The 17,610-nt window shown below is 35.1% G+C and overlaps 1 protein-coding gene across 3 annotated transcripts in view; it reads right to left on the bottom strand.

Annotated features, from left to right (window-relative positions):
• STAG1 (stromal antigen 1) overlaps positions 1-17,610 on the bottom strand; it is a 409,713-nt gene that overhangs the window by 34,961 nt on the left and 357,142 nt on the right. For all 3 annotated transcript variants that reach the window (XM_034995271.1, XM_034995264.1, XM_034995275.1), the window contains 4 exons: positions 8,580-8,672; positions 6,454-6,628; positions 3,799-3,938; positions 870-971 (listed from right to left, as the gene is read on the bottom strand). In XM_034995271.1, the coding sequence (XP_034851162.1) occupies positions 870-971; positions 3,799-3,938; positions 6,454-6,628; positions 8,580-8,672 (510 nt within the window). The remainder of the gene's footprint in view (positions 1-869; positions 972-3,798; positions 3,939-6,453; positions 6,629-8,579; positions 8,673-17,610) is intronic.

Consider the following 17,610-nt stretch of genomic DNA (forward strand, 5'->3'; position numbering starts at 1 on the left):
AATTATTAATGAAATTATGCTTTTCATATGGTTATTGGTTTTTAAGATTTCTTCTGAAAAGTGGCTTTTCATATCCTTTGTTCACTTTTCTATGGGATTTATCTTTGTTACTGATTTGTAGGATTTGTTATGTATGACTGAAAATATTTCCCTGAACCTGTCATTTGTTTAAACTTTGTTTAGGGTGCTGGTTGATGTAGAAATGTATTTAAGTTTATATACACATACCTACAGCTCCACCCACCCCCTGAAATCTCTGTATTAATTCAGTAGGCATTTATTAGGGACTCTTATTTATATAACATATGTGACTTTTTTTTTTTTTTAATATTTTATTTATTTATTTGAGAGAGTGAGAGAGAGAGCATGAGCCGGGGGAAGGGAGAAGCATCAGTCGGGGGAAGGGAGAAGCAGACTCCCCGCTGATCAGGGAGCCCGACTCAGGGGTTGATCCCAGGACCCTGGGATCATGACCTGAGCTGGAGGCAGCCGCTTAACTGGCTGAGCTACCCAGGCGCCCCCATATGTGACTTATTTTCTTATTTGAATACTATTTTGCCCTGTCTTCATTAAATATTTTTAAAATATATTTTTATATTTTTCTTTTTAAATGATTACTTTTTAAATGTCTGTTTGGCATTTCATCTGGTCCAAGAGTAGATCACATTAGGATTTCATCTATTTGAAATGTGAACTGTAAGATTATTTTCCAAAAGACATACAACACATCTTTAGACCAGAAAGTATCCATACTAATGTACTGATACAGTGACCTAGTTAAATGAGGTAAGATATACCTAGTACATACTAAGCACATAAAAGTGTTCAATAACATTAATTCTACTCTTTATCTCTTTCAGATTTCTTACCTGCTGTAAACTGAGAATGAGGGTCTTGGCACACTGAATTTTATCAATCTGCCTGGTCTTACTCAGTGTTTCCTTAATAATATCACCATAGTCATTGTAATACTGTGAGAAAAAGAAAGAAAACACAGCTTTAAAATTACTGAAATTTCATGAGACAAACAGTGGAATGGTAAAAGAAATGGAAAGGGGAGTTCAAGGGTGTTTAATTTTTTCATCTTAAACATAATGAGAGATAAAAGATATTTTCTAAAGTTAAAGGAATATACATTTGATGTTAATTACATAAGATTATGAAATAACTAACGTTAACTGAAAAACTGGGAATTTCAGGAAGAGAGGAAGTGACACAGGTAACCAAAATTCCTTATTCTTTGTAACATGGATTCAATAGACACCACTTAAAAGGTGACAAATCAAGAAATAGAACTCTGGTAGAAACTTCGCAAAGAACTAAAACCAAAACAGTTAAAATTGCTTACCTCTGGGGAGTGGGCCTAAATAACAGGGAAGGGCAGATTAGGGTAACAGACTTTTCATTTAATACTTTTGTACTATGGCATTCTCTGCTCCCCCAACATGTTTATATTTTACTACTGTAATATAAAAAATAAAAACACTGACTTCTTCAATAGTGACTGAGAAAAATTTAATTGCTTTATAATTCAAGTTTTTTTGATACAGGATTTTAAGAATTTTCCTTGTGAGTAGATAATTAAGAAAAGGCTTATTTAAAACCACTAAATCTGGATGTTATTTCTAAGCCAATGCCTAAAAACTTACAACCTATGTGAAGAAGTGAGTGTATTAGCTTGGCAATTGGACTTTCATAATTTTCAAAAAGAAGGGTATGCTTCCATGATGTGAGATGAAAAAATGAGAAAGATATATTAATATACTAAAGTGGTTCAATAGGCAGATCTCCAATAAATTCATATTTGTAATAGTCACATAGGGAATTGGGGCAAAAAGACACATAACTGAGGATATGTAATAAAGAGTAGCAAATAACTATTAAATCCTCTCAAAAAAATTAAAGCTTACAATGAGCAGAGGTGCAAAAATTGCTAAGGATGATAATAAGTTTTGGTTAAGGCTCATTTCTTGAAACCAATATAGTATTGTTAAAGGATGAAAAGGAAAAACCATGGTAAGCTCATATTCATCCATTCAAACTGTGTTTAGACATTCCTTCAGGAAGCTGTCTTGGGTTTCTTTCACTTAAGTCTCTCTATTCCATGTTTGCTTTGTAATTTGTACATTTATCATTGCAATAATGATGCTGAGGCTTTATGATCTAATGGGAAGAGCTAAGCTTTGAAGCTAGACAAACCTAGAATCATAAATTCCAGTTTTTGCTACTTATAGTAATGTGACCTTTGAAAGTTACATAACCTCTTAGAGCCTTAATTACCTTATCTGTAAATGATGTTATTTCCTACCTCATAGGATGACTGTAATCAACAAACATATGTAAAAGCATTAGAACAGTGTCTAAAATATAAATGGCACAGAACACAGACAACCACTATTACCATGCTACATTATGTTATGCTTGCATTTCAGTTTCTCTATTAATCTGTAAGTTCCTTGGTGCAGAAATCATGTTTTACTTAAATCTCTATCAGCACAGTGCTCATACTGCAGTTGTTCAGCAAAATATGATGAATTAGTTACTATGTCATAGCTAGAACTGGACCATAACTAAACATGGATAAAGACACAAATGGATCAATGGCACACACAATATTCTGAACATGGGCAAAACAAAACACTATCTGTGACAGGAGAACAAGGCAAAAATACATAAACTGAGAAGTGTGCCTATCATAAAGACTTCTGAGTGTCAGAAACAAAATGGAGCTTAAGGAAAGCAGAGCAAACAGCCAGAAAGGTGAGTACCTATCAAAATCCTGCCATATAAAGAATGGTTTAAAACCTTTCAACATCTCCTTACCTCCCTCAGGAAAAAAATCCAGGCTTCTCACACAGCATTTGGTTACTAGTGACACTTTTTAAAATCTTACCTCTGGCTCCCTTCTCATAAGCAATCTATGTTGCTACATCAAATGACCTGCATTTCCCCCAAATAATTCACATTCTTTTGTATCTTTGTACATGAAGTTCAATCTACCCCAAGTCCTCCTGCTACTTCTTTGCTTACTAATTTATGTTTATCATCTTAGACTTAGTTCAGAAGTCACTACTAAGAAGTTTCCATTAACCCTCATATTTCTTTAGAGTTGGGTGTTTGTTTCATATATTTCCAAAAACCCCTATACATACCTCTATTATACTATATAATGCAATTGTCTAAATGTTGACAGTCTTCAGCTTTAGACTACTTCAGAGCAAGAATTTTACTTTATTATTAAAGAATTATTTATTTGAGAGAGAGAGCTCACAAGTAGGGGGAGGGGCAGAGGGAGAGAATTTTCAAGCAGATTCCCTGCCAAGCACGGGGTTTGACCCCAGGACCCAAGAGATCATGACCTGAGACGAAACTAAGATTTGGACACTTAACTGACTGCACCACCCAGGTGCCCCTAGAGCAGGATTTAAAAAAATATTTGTAACTTTAGTGCCTGGCAGGTGGCATGGTACATAGTATGCATACTTACAAAAATGTCTTAAAGAGATGTCATAAGAGAGATTAGGTTTCTTCCATGTTGATCAAGAGAGTCTATATATCTCATGAAAATAAGGTGTTCTTTCAATAAATGTGAGGATCTCCTACTTTATGGGGTTGATACAATGGTATAGATTGAGAAAAGTTTATACTTCTATAAAAGAGAGAAACCTTAAATATATCAGAAAATCATGAACAATATATGGTTACCTGGCAATTTAGCTTCTGTTATCTTTTCATTTTTAAGTGCAAATTTCTCTGCCACTTAGATGGAAGGAAAAAAATAAGACTATGAAACTATACCTTCATGTAGTGTTTAAAGATGTCTGCAGCTGCATGCATGTCAACAATATCATAAATGATAAGTTTGCTGAAGGCAGCAAGTAGATTCCTTCTTTTATGTAAGGCCTCAATTTTATTAGCTTCATCTTCTTCATCACCCTCTACCACAGAAAATAAATTGGTTATGAACTTTGGCCCTTTATCCAAGGTAAAACAATGTAGACAATCTGTATAATCAAACACCAACTTATAACTTTACAAATAGTACAATTCAGTTTTGGGTGAAACTGTTAGTTACACTGATTATTTTAGGGTGCTATATTTAGTTATATGCTTATTAAATGTTTAGTAGTTACCAAGGTTCCTATCTTCTAGGAAACTGTCATAGCAAAGATTAAGATAAGCAAACCATACATAAATTTTTTCTGATATTTTTATCATAATACTCTTGTCTGTTTACCTTAAAAATGCCATCTCTTCTCATTTCAATATTCTTTACATGCTATTAGCTATATTTCAACAGAGAAGAAATTTCTGGAAATTTTAAAGATATAGGGAAAAGTTTTCTTTTAGAAAGAAATATGTGGGGAGTAATGGAAATATATGGAGATGTTAGGTTTCAGTGCTTGTCTTAAACATGGTTACATTATCAGCATGAAATATATTTTGCAAACCATTTATGCTCATATACATTTTCTTCTTTTTTTCCTTTAAAGATTTCACTTACTTATTTGACAGACAGAGACACAGTGAGAGAGGGAACACAAGCAGGGGGAGTGGGAGAGGGAGAAGCAGGCTTCCTGCGGAGCAGGGAGCCCGATGCGGGGCTCGATCCCAGGACCCTGGGATCATGACCTGAGCCGAAGGCAGACGCTTAACGACTGAGCCACCCAGGCGCCCCACATTTTCTTTTTTTAAATGTAGGCTCCACGCCCAGTGTGGAGCCCAACATGGGGCTTTAACTCACAATCTTGAGATCAAGACCTAACCTAAGCTGAAATCAAGAGTTGGACGCTTAACTGACTGAGTCACCCAGGCGCCTCTATACATATACAATTTTTTAAACAAAGCTTGCTACTAAATACTTTCAAAACGAGTAATATTTCTTTCTCAGTTTTTTAATTCTCAGGCCCCATTGGCTTGTCTTTTTTTAATCCTAGAAAAAATTTCTTCACAAGGCTCCAGATGTTGACACATTTGTTTTAGGCTCTGTACTGACTCTCTCATGTCTTGGCCTGCCTATGTGTGTATTATATATATACAAAAAATGAAAGAACTTACTCAACTTCTCTCTTTCCTTTCTACTAATTGGTCTTGCTGTGAAGCACCACTGGTTTGAGAAGTTGGAAATCTTTTTGCTTAAGACAAGTAATAAGTAAATTTTATCTCCTAGGATTAAAATGGACTCTAAATACAGACTTTGTTTTACAATTTAGTATTTTCTAAAATGTTCTGTTAAGTAAAAAACACTCTAATAGCACCAAATAGATCCACGGATCAGATATGCTACAGACCTTAAATCATCTATTTCATATATAACCTATCCAATACTTATTATAATTATTTATATTGGTCTAATTATGCTACACATTATCATTATGCAGGTTGAGCACAATTTTGACTGGTGAGGTTTTTTTTTAAGATTTTATTTATTTATTTGAGAGAGAGAGACAAAGATAAGAGTGACAGATAGCGAGAGAGAGCACAAGTGAGGAGAAGAGGGAAAAGCTTACGCTTTTGTAAAAGCAGGGAGCCTGACACAGGGCTCAATCCCAGGACCCTTTAGGGGCTTTCCTTTAGAGAAATTGTGAACCTGGACACAGTTCAATTAGAAACACATCTATCCTACATATATATTTTACACATGTGGGGAATGACAAATGTACACAATTATCCATTATAGCATAATATACAATAGAAGATTGGAAATGAGCCAACATCAATTAATAGGAGATGGATAACATAAAATATGCTATAAACAATGAAATACTTCGTATCTGTTGAAAAAGAATAAAGCTCTATATGTAGTGATAGGGAAAGACCTGTAAAGGTACTATTCTGAAGGAGGGAGATTTCACTGTGTACATTTTTATTCTTGTTGGTTTCTGAACTACATGCATGTATTAACTTTATTTGTATTTTGAGAGAGAGAGAAAGAGAGAAAGAGAGCATGTGAGAGTGAGGGGAGGGGCAGAGGGGGAGAGAGAGAATCTTAAGCAGGCTCCTTGCCTAGCATGGAGCCTGATGCGCTGCTCGATCTCACGACCCTGGGATCATGATCTGGGCCAAAAGCAAGAGTCAGACACTTAACCAACTGAGCAATCCAGGCCCCCCATTACTCTTTTTTTAAAATTCTACTACTTTTTAGGACTGAATTTGAATTATTTCATAATATCTTTTGGGGTTGGTAAAAAAAAAAAGAAAAGAAAAGATCAACATTGGGGCACCTGGGTGGCTCAGTCAGTTAAGCGTCTGCCTTCAGCTCAGGTCATGATCCCAGGGTCCTGGGACTGAGCCCTGTGTTGGACTCTCAGCTCATCGGGGAGCCTGCTTATCTATTTCTCCTTCTATACCCCCCCACCCCCACTCATGCTGTCTCTCTCTCCCTCTCAAATAAATAAAATCTTTAAAAAAAATTAAAAAAGATCAAATTGACAAAATAATAGCCACAAATACCCATGCTCTGGTTCTCCTCATCTTGGTCAATGAAAACATGATCCATCACAAAACTGAGGAGTTCAGACTGGAGTCCAGTATCTGGATTAAACACCAAAGGCTGAAGGCCTTCCCTGCCACCTGTCATTAATTGGTGGCTAAATATCATCAGAAGATCACAGAGTAACATGAATGCCTGCAATGCAAAGGGAATTCATCAGTAATATATAACTACAACTACAGATCAATGTTAATGAAAACATACTAAATTAAATGCACTTCAATAACAATACCATAACATAAATTGAGTATTTAAATTTCAACTATTTAGTTTTAATTTCCAAACTTAATGAAATTACTTTTTCTCATTAAATACTAGTTCCATTTAAGACTTTCCCCCCCTAAATATAATCTATTTCTTTTACTTGGCTGTGTTAATTCAAAACAATTGACTAAGAGATTTTGACTTGAACTTAAAAAAATGACTTAAGGCCAATTCTGGAAATACGAAATTAATGTAATAAATTATGACAGAGGTTAGAAATCAATTATATACTGCTTAACTAAATTTAGAAGCATAAATCTTAAGGTAAACTGTATTATCCAACAAATTACAATGCAGTACTCTAAACCTTAAAGCTATTATTTAGGATTCTTCTTTAAAAAATCTAATGCAAAAAAAAAATCCCTAACAATAGATTTAAAATTGAATTTAAGACCATTCACATAAAAATCAGTATCTGAAAGCTTGCCAACAAATTTAATCACAGGAACTTTCAATACATTTCCCTAAAGAGAAAGTATTATAGTTATTCTTGTCAAATTTGCCCTATTTAATGGATACTATGAAATAAGCCCGTGTCAATAGTTTACTGTAACTGAATGATTTTGCTGTGGGATAACTGAGGGCTCTCATAACTCAAAACAATTCACTTACCCCCTTCTAAATATTTATTTCTATGGGAAAACATTATTTTGGTATGTATTTGGAGATGGCTGTATACTTGGCTGTCCACCTCCAGCAAGAATCATGGCAGTTCATTCTCTGACTACACAATCATGAACTACATAAATATATTTAGAAAGAGCCATTTGAAAAGGGGAGGATAAAGAGAATCCAGGGGGAAATATATCTATTTTTTATTCAGGCCATAGTTTTAGATATCACCAGTGATGACGTAGAAACAATGAATTTTTGGTTTAAATGCCCTGAGCCAGGTACTTTTAGATAGCACTGATAGGGTTCAGAAGGTTTAGAGAATAAGGTTTAGGGAAGACCATCTCTGTTCCCACTTTAAGTTAGATGCTGATAACTTTAATAGACAACTGTGATAACCTACTTGTAAGAAGAGATAGCAAAGGGTAAGTACTATAGTACTCTTTAACTAGACTAGGTATTTTCTAGCCCAACATTATGATAAAAAAAAACAAAACAGTATGGAAAAAAGTATCCTGTTTTATATAATAGTACCTGAACTAAAATAAAAGTACTTCCCAATAGAATAATATAATTAAACAGTTTACAAAATCATCTCATGGAAATGGTATTGCCTTGGGCTATGCTGCCCCTACCCAAGGAGTGAGAAGTCTGTTGAACCAATGTGATATACCCACCTGCACCCCTACTCTTCAGGGACTATGCAGGGACTCAGGGATTCCTTGCCCTAAGAGACCTGATTCTGCTACCAAAGGCTGCACAGGTCTCTTCCCTAGGCATACTATATCACCTGTGTGCATACTCCTAGGTCCCAGGGCGGATGTTTAAGGCAATAATGTTGACAGAGTTTGGACATGTGGGCTGGAGTGTTTATGTGTGTGTGAGAAGTTCTTCCTGGTGTGATGAGAAGAGGGTGGACCACAGGCCAGCTCCCCAACCCTCTCAGTTTTAGGACAGAATTCTTAGGAATCAGGAATTATGGAACCAGGTCATCATGACAGTGTATTTGTCTAGGTAAAAAGACCTATAACAAGTTAGTTAACTCGCCTTTTTAAGTTAAATATTCAGACATCCATACTCTTGTCCCAGGTTCCATAAATGTTAGGGATAGATCTGTATGCTAAGAACTGCCATAAAAAATTACCTCTTATTGTTCTTCAGTATATTTAGTAATTTTTTTATTGAGAGCTCTTAACTGATAATTTCTTACCTGTTCCTTCACTGGAGTATTAACATTAGATAGGCACTGTTGGCAAACAGCCAGAAAGGATTTCACTGTTTTCCTCAATACCAACAAATCCTCCTGTAAGACACATTCAAATTTGTAAACATGAATTACAATATCCTAGAAAACTAATCCAAAAGAAAAAAATAAATGGAAAATAGCCAATTGGTTTATTGTTAAGGAAATTCATAAATCCAAACTTATTTTTAGGAATCAAATTATATAGTTATTTCCTAGTTATCCTAATGGAAAGGGCAGCAAAACTGGTAATCCCAAACACTCAATTCTATTTAGCTATGGAATGCTCAGTATGATTTCCTCCATAAATATGGTTTACTTGGGTTGATATTAAAATTATTAATCTTCCTAAATAAATGCTAGTTGGTAATAAGATGAGGGAGCACAGCAGCACACTGAAAAAAATCAATTAAGCAACAAGTATGTCCTGAATTTCTCCCATATTCTCAGTACTCTGCAAAATGTCAAGGGAAGAAAAATAATTTTAAGACTGTGTCCATGCCCTCAAAGAGTTAACATCCTAGCAGGGAATTAGACCAATCAGAGTATTAAGTGTTCAAATTTTTTTGTATTAACTCTAACTGTAGCAGAGAAAGCTGAGCTGGAGGGACCTTCATAATAGGATGGTCTTTAATTTAAAATTGAATGAGTGAACAGGATTTAACTTGATGGTCATGTGACATTCAATTTGAAACATTTGAAAAGTATAAAAGAAAATTTAAATTTATCAAGCACCTAAATGTGTCAGACACTGGTTTGAGGGTGTGTTGCCACATACTTTAATATTTATATCGATTAGAAGTAGTCATTGTTAGCAGGGGTTTGAAACCAGGACTGTCTGATATCAGATTCTCACTGATAGACACATGAAGATAATTCAGTATTACATCGATATTTAAAATAGTAAGGAAGAGTTATTAAATTAGCAAAGGCTGATGATGTAGAAATCACTTTTAAAAAGTACTCTATTAAACTAAAGTTCTTGAAGCTACTTTTTTTTGTACAGGTAACAGTACTTATTCCTTTTTGGGATCTTCACATCCCAAATAAAGATAAACTTAAAAAATTATACACATTTCCTTTTGCTAACATGAATGTAGTATTTGGAAGAAAGAATAAGCTCTTTGTACAGGACAGTAAAAAGAACAGTCTCAAAAACTTTTATTGTTCCTGCAGATGAACATCCAATAACCAAAACTCAACGTTCTTTGACCTTCTCTAATTTCAAAGATTCATTATACATTAGGGGAAACAGACACGAGAACAGGCAGCTGCAATAGAATATAAGGAGCACTATGTTGGAAAGCCTAATCCAGAGTCAAAAGTAGTCACAAAGGGTTTCCAAAGAAGATAACATGTAAGCTGAGTTTTGAACAACAACTAAAAATTATCTAGCTATAGGAAAAGGTATCCCAGAGGGCACAAAATGTTGAAAAGCCTGAACGTGCTTTTGAGAGGTTGTTAATTTATTGTAGCAGGGGCACAAATAGGGAGGAGAGAGCAAGAGAGAAAGCTGAAGAGGAAAACAGGATCCATTTCCATTTAAATGGAAGATCATTTAAAATTCCATGTTAAATCACCTGGATATTATCCTAATGGAAATAAAGAACTACTGAAGAAGCATATTTATCAGGAGAGTGCTAAAATTTTGTTTTCAAGAATCATATTCTAAGCCGATGGAGAATGATGTGAATAGGGAGGCTAGTTAATGGTAAATACAATCTTCTGCTGAATGCTTATTATATACCCAGTACTGTGTTCTATGGGCCATAAATTTAAATTTCACAATCACTGTATGAAGTAAGTGTTAATATTCCTTTTCTACAGATGAGGAAACTGAACTTCAGAACACCCATACATTCTGGGTGATAGAGTATGGATCCAAATATGGGGTTATCTGACTCTTCTGACTCTATAAAGTCCATGCTCTTACTCATTATTCTGTTTCCTTACAGAAGGAAAACAAAGGCCATGGGGATAATTTAGAATGCGGGCCTGAAAATAAAATGTTGGCAATAAAGATGTGAATAGACTGAAGAGAAATTAAAGCAGCAGCACAGAATTTACGAACTAATCAGAATGGGGGCTGTTGATTAATCCTAAATTTTTAGGTAGTCACCTACTAGGTGCATGACGGTGTAAATCACTGAAATAGTTAACACACAAAAAAATGCTAACATAGCAGTTCAATTTTGGAGATGATGATCTGAGATTCCTGAAAAATATCCTACTGGAGATGTTTAGTAGGCAGTTCAATATGGGAGTTCAAAGCCCATGGGAAAGAATTTGAGCAAGAATAAATATCTGGGAGCCCTCGGCATTTAGATGGCAATAGAAGAGATGGAAGTAAATGAGATTACTCAAGGAGGATATGCAGAGAAGGGGGACAAAGTATCTTGGGGAACACCAATATATAACGGATGGCTAAGAAAGAAGAGCATATCAAGAAATCTAAGAAATGGTCTGAGTAGGAAAACCAGAAGAATATGGCATCTTCTGGAAAGAAAACATTAAAAAATGTTGAGGAAAAAAAATTAAAAAATGGTTGTAATAATTTAACAATTGACAAATGCCACAAGAGAAAAGACAAACTAAAAAAAAAAGTAGAAAAAAAAAAGAAAAAAAATAGAAAGTATCCCATATAAAGCAATGATAAGGTTGTGAGTGACCTTGGGAGAACACTTTTAATGGAATAAAAGGGATGAAGTCAGACTGCAGTGGTTCAAAGGAAGAAAAAGAAGAAGGCAACTCTTTCAAAAAAGTTTGTCAAGAGTCAAAAAAATAAGATGGCTTCTAGAGAGGTCTTGTGGGATTGATGGAGGATTTTTTGGGGGGGGTCTTGTTGATACTTTTTTTTTTTAAGATTTTATTTATCTGAGATAGAGCAAGAGAGAGTGAACATGAGCTGGGAGGCAGGCAGAGGGAGAAGGAGAAACAGACTCCCCACTGAGCAGAGAGCTAGATGCCACCTGATCACAGGACCCTGGGATCATGACCTGAGTGAAGGCAGACGCTTAACCCACTGAGCCTATCCAGGCGCCCCTGTTGATCTTTTTAATAGAAAAATTTTGAGTATGTTTTCTGAATGAATAACTGAAAGAAAAACAAAAAGCAAGCCAGGCTACTGACTAGCTATGTGACCTTAGAAAACTTATTTTATGTCTCAGGATTACAGAGCTTAAAAATCTGTAACTGAATCTGAACTATGAGGTTCTATGGCATTCTGTGATTCTGTTGAATTAAATCCTAGGCATTCAGATGAGAAGAGATAGGTGCTAACTGGTAAACCTCCTAGTATTCAAAGGATGAATGTTCACTGTTCCCTTGCTAGTACCTAGAATAGTGTTTGGCACATGGCAGGTGTTTAATAAATATTTACTGAATGAAATGCAAGTATAAATAATACAGATGATACTACAATCCTAGGGTCAAATGTGTCATGTGTTCATTTTAAACTATGAACAGAGGTTTTAAAAAATGATGCTAGGAGGTATTAATGCCCCTTTACTTCCTTAAATTTCTTGGTTAGTGTGCAAAGAAGCAGTCTAGGGAATCAGCTATCTTTGGAGTTGGAGGCAAAATATTCCTTTAAAGGTCAATCATAAAGCAGATATGTCTATGTAAAATGATAACTTGCCAATTCATTTGAAGAGTTGTAAATTTAACATTGCAACTAAGTAAGCAACCTACCGATGACTAATCAGAACTATTTTAAGAAGAAACTGGAAATGGGAAGCAACCAAGAAAATGGAAGCTAAAGGCCTTTAGCAGTGCAGTTTGGACTAGATTTGGATGCAACTTAAATATTATTTGAGTGCTCAAGAAAGTTAATTTTATTGTAGTCAATTAGATTCCATTAGAAGAAATAAACACCAACAGGTTTAGGTAAAAGTGCAGAGATACTGTATATTTTAACTAATCTTATATGGCAAATCCCTTTAAACAGCTGGGAATAGAATTTAGGTTCTTGTGGATTTCAGAATATAGTACTTTTATTCACTCTACAATTTCCCACTTTATTATGTGGGCATCTTACTATATTTCATTTGATTTAAATAGTTAGAATAATTCCCAAGACTGTGATTGTGCTCAAGTTAAGGCAGGCAGCCACTATTGGGATACATGGTAGTAAATATCTTTAGAAATTTTCCAGATGTTAAATCAAAATTTTAAAAGAGGTTCAGGGTTTGCCAGTTTAAAACTCCAGTATTAAGGTAAGTCTCATAGAGTGGGCTTTGTTCTTAATGTCCTTTGAAAAACAATAATAGATGATATTCAAAAGGATAAGAAAAAGTAAGAAAAAGAAATATAAAAACATTTTAAATAGGGCCAATAATAAGAACTTAGTTTAAACTACTAAAGTTAGCACATTTACTTGAACTCTTAAAATATAAACCATTGGCTGTTTTAAAATTTGAGGAAAGTTGTTACATTCCATATATTCTGGAATGAAAAGCTTTCTTTCCTACTGTAATAGCTGTAGTCATTATGAAAAAAATTAAATATGCTTAACTTACATTGAATAAACAGGAACATTTTTATATGTAGCTTTTTTTCTGGGCTAGAATTCAATAATAATAAAGTTAACATTTACTGGCACTTACCGTGTACCAGGCACTACTCTAAGCTTTTCGTGAATTAACTCAACTAATCCTCATAACTGTGATGGGTACTGATATTATTATCACTCTCCCATTTTACATACGAAGAAATAGGCACAGAGATGTTAAATGCAGCTTAACCATTTTGCTATAATGATCTTTTCTATAAAGTGAGAAAATTAATATGTTGAGGAAATAGACATTATGGAGATAAGAAATTTGAAACTCAAATTAAATATATATATATGAACAAAAAAGCTAGTGAACCCAATGGACACTGAAACTGAAAAACAAGCCAAGAACAAGATATGCTGATTATCTAGACTGCAATTTTAAGAAACTAGAATGTCTAGGGAGTACCTCTACAGCTCTGAACACTTATTTTACTTATAAATCCCCTTTCTAGCCAGAGTACCTGAATTACAGAGGTGAGAACTAAAGACACAGAGCGAAAAGAAGAGTAATCTACTACTCTCTCTTAGGCCAGTATAAGCTATATATGAACTAACTATATGGTACTTCTTTTCAAATGCTTTTTCCTAAATGAAACCAGTGTTTTCTCTTCTTTTCAGAAAGCAGCTTGGCATCATGAACACTTTTCCCAAGTAGCTATGGAAAGGAATTCAAATGGGTCAGGTGATAAGATTTTCCTGAGATTTAAGTTATAATATCTTTGGGTTAGATTCTTTTGTATCCGTTTTGGAAGTTGTTTCACTAGCCTGGCCAAAGTTTTTTGCTTCTTCTGTTTTTCTTCCTGGTAGATCTACTGAAACCAAGAACTTCAAGGAATTAAGATGTTTTACACCTGGTTGGCAAAATCTCAACAATGAAAAACTCTGAATAAGGCTGGCATAATTAAGATGGTGAATTTATCATATAAGCCATATCTGAAAGACGTTTTCTCAAAGGCACAAAGGCTCAAAGCTGACTTACTCTAACCTCTTAAGAAGAAAAACAGATCTTAAATGTAGACTGCCCCTTAAGAACCGCCCCTTAAGAACCAAGTATCTCAATATGACTATAATCAGTGAAGAAAGGTCAGAGTTTAGTTCCTACACACACAAATATAGTAGCTAATGTAGGTCTGAGATACAGCATGGCAGATTTTGTCCTCCCTCTGTATTTTAGAATAATGAGGGAAGTCAAGTTTCTTACTTTGGTCCTAACAGTCACTATGTCCCCCCTGTACTTCTGACTTCTCCTTTAGCTTCCTTCATCTTTGTACATTTTTATTATGTATCACATTATGTATCTAGAGAAAGACAAAATTTAGCTGTCTTTTTATCTACAGTTATGAAATACCATTAAGATAATCACAGCCAGAGACTGAAGCCATGGGAAAACTAATAGTATATACATAAAACTAGTTTAACATTATCTGGCAAATATACATTTTAAGAATGGGCAGGAATAGAACAGAAATGTTGTAAAATAAGGACCAAGACCAGGTCAAAGATGTTAGAATATGAAAATAAAGCCTGTGAAGAATTAGTGATCAACTTTCATGATAAAGAAAGGGCACAAAACTAGTTACCCAGAATAGACAAATAGGATTATTGACAAAGCCTGGTAAACAAGAGCAAGGGGTTACACCTTGTGAGGCCAGGGACTGGCAAACTTTTTGTGTAAAGAGTCAGTAATATTTTAGGCTTCATGGGTCATACAGTCTCTGTCCCAACTACTCTGTCATTGTAGTATAAAAGCAGCCCTAGATAGTACATGAATGAATGAGCATGGCTGTGTTCCATTAAAACTTTATTATAAAGGGGCACCTGAGTGGCTCAGTTGTTAAGTATCTGCCTTCGGCTCAGGTCACGATCCCAGAGTTCTGGGATCGAGCCCCACATCGGGCTCCCTGCTCAGCCGGAAGCCTGCTTCTCCCCCCTGCTTGTGTTCCTTCTCTCGCTACGTCTCTGTCAAATAAATAAATAAAATCTTAAAAAAAAAAAAAACTTTATTATAAAAACAGGGGTCAGGCCAGATTTGGTCCATAAGCTATAGTGTGCCCAGTCTATACTGGGCTTTATAAAGCTCTTTGGAGCATAAACTGTGTTATGTTTACCTGTACTTAGCACCATTACTAACACATAATGAGGCTCATTATATTATTTTTCAGCCCAACTAAGTCATTGTCCACATTAATATGATAAAAACAAATGGAACTAAATTCATTCACTTGGGACACATCAGTGAGCAAAAGACATAGTAAAAAGCATCACCACTGTGATGGGGTAAATCCTATGTAATACCTTAAAAATTGCTTTCTTGTATGAATCACTGCTACTAGCCTCTCTTTTGGGGGGTGGGTATGCCACTTTTGTGAATACACATTAAAATAACTATTGAGGGGCACCTGGGTGGCTCAGTCGTTAAGCATCTGCCTTCAGCTCAGGTCATGATCCCAGGATCCTGGGATGGAGCCCTGCATTGGGGGGAAGCCTCCTTTTCCCTTTCCCGCTACCCCTGCTTGTGTTCCCTCTCTCGCTGTCTCTTTCTCTGTCAAATAAATAAATAAAATCTTAAAAAAAAATAAAATAACTACTGAATATTTAAACCCCAAATGTAATGCCTGGTTTTCAATGTTGTTGCTGTTTTTGGTAATTTGAATCCCCAACTGCTGACTCCTGCCTTTGCCTCAGACTAATCTACTTATGATCCAGGAACCCTTAAGCTGCCTACTATAATTCCAAAGCACCTGCCTTATTTTCTATAGTGTACAAAGATGAAGGAAGCTAAAGGAGGAGTCAGAAGGGTAGGGGAAAAGTAGTAGCTGTTAGGACTAAATTGAGAGGCTTGAATTCCCGAATTATTCCAAGATACAGATCGAGAACAAAAATCTACCATGCTCTTTCTCAAACCTACACTAGCTATTGAGCATGTTTACATACTCCCACAGCCTTAGATAACAGTTCATTTAGTATCAGTTCTTCGTTTGGAAAGGGGAGATTAGGAGAGCATAGACTAGGACTTCAATTTAATGCCATCAAAACAACAGTTGTTGCCTGCTAAAACATTTCCTTCAATTCAATCTTCCTCAAAACCCTATCCAACAGTGAATATCACATACACATTAGGAAACTGAAGTTCAAAGATGAAGTAACTTGCTTATCTTTGCCACAGGTGGTCAAAGATGGCACCAAAATTTGAACTTAGATTTAACTTCAAAGATCATGCTCCAACACAAAAAATGCTGGAAATATACCCTATTTATAAACTAGGAGCTCCTTATATATATAAGTTGGGTCTGTAACAAGAAGTCATTTAACAAATACCTAGTAATTTTAGAATGGCTGCTGGGGAAAAAAAAACATTTTTAAAACAAAAAAACTACTTTAGGAAGGAAAAGGCATTATGGTATCAGAGGATATTAAGTACAATATGAAACACACATTTCCTTTCTATTCAAATAAATGGACAGACAGGAAAGTAAACTTTTATCATTAATTTTGGTCAGGCATATCTCCAATCTTTGTACTAGAAAGTGGGAAGTGTTATGTTTTGTTTAAATATTCTTACTGTTGCTTTAGACTTCTGATAAGCTCAGTTTAAATACACTCTTACATTATAATAATTGTTACTTAGAACAGATCTTCTCAGTCCTGGCTTATTTTTTATATCATAAAGTATTAAATATGTTAAGGAGTTTCAGTATTTATAAAATGGGTCCTTTAAAGACCACTGTCCCTGGGTAAGTAAGTAAAAACAGCATCTGACTAAATAGGCTAGTAAAGCTAAGGAAGCCTTATACTGTCTTTCCCTACCAGACAGCAATTTTTAAAACTGGAATCCCAGGAATAGGGTTGCAAACAACACATAATTCTTAATGGAATGTTAGACTCATGACTTGTAAGTTCTTTTCTAAATTGAACATATTTAACTTTTGGTTTTCGGAGGTTTTTAGAATATTAGAGTTAGATAAAACTTTGGAGAAGTTTAGAATTTGGTATAAACAGCCACCTTCTTCAGTATTCCAGATTTTTTTTTTAAAGAACATTCTGAGGGTTGAACAAGAAATGGATTTAAACAAGACCTGGATCTTTCTCCCCTAACTTTCCTAGACCAGCCAATCAGGCACTAGAGATAGGACATAATATTAATAGAAACGTAACTATCAAAGAATGACTCTGAAGTCATGGAACAATCAAAAGGAAAGGCTTTAAATTAACTACATAGTTACTGAGGATAGAATCCTCATGAAATATAAGGTAGGGAGAAAAGAAAGAGGTGTAGAAAGCAGCCTGTAGATTTTTACACATTTGAGCCTATTTCTAGTACACTTCTAAAAATGTACATTTTTATGAAGAATAGCAAGGTTATACATGTCTCTTCACTGGGCTTGGCCATCATCAGTCCCATCTTCATCCTAACTCTTCCCTTCCTCAGTCTTTTTGTAGGTA

The sequence above is a fragment of the Mirounga leonina genome, unplaced genomic scaffold (genome assembly GCF_011800145.1).
Source record: "Mirounga leonina isolate KUSES-001 unplaced genomic scaffold, KU_Mleo_1.0 Mir_115, whole genome shotgun sequence".
Lineage (NCBI taxonomy): Eukaryota > Metazoa > Chordata > Mammalia > Carnivora > Phocidae > Mirounga > Mirounga leonina.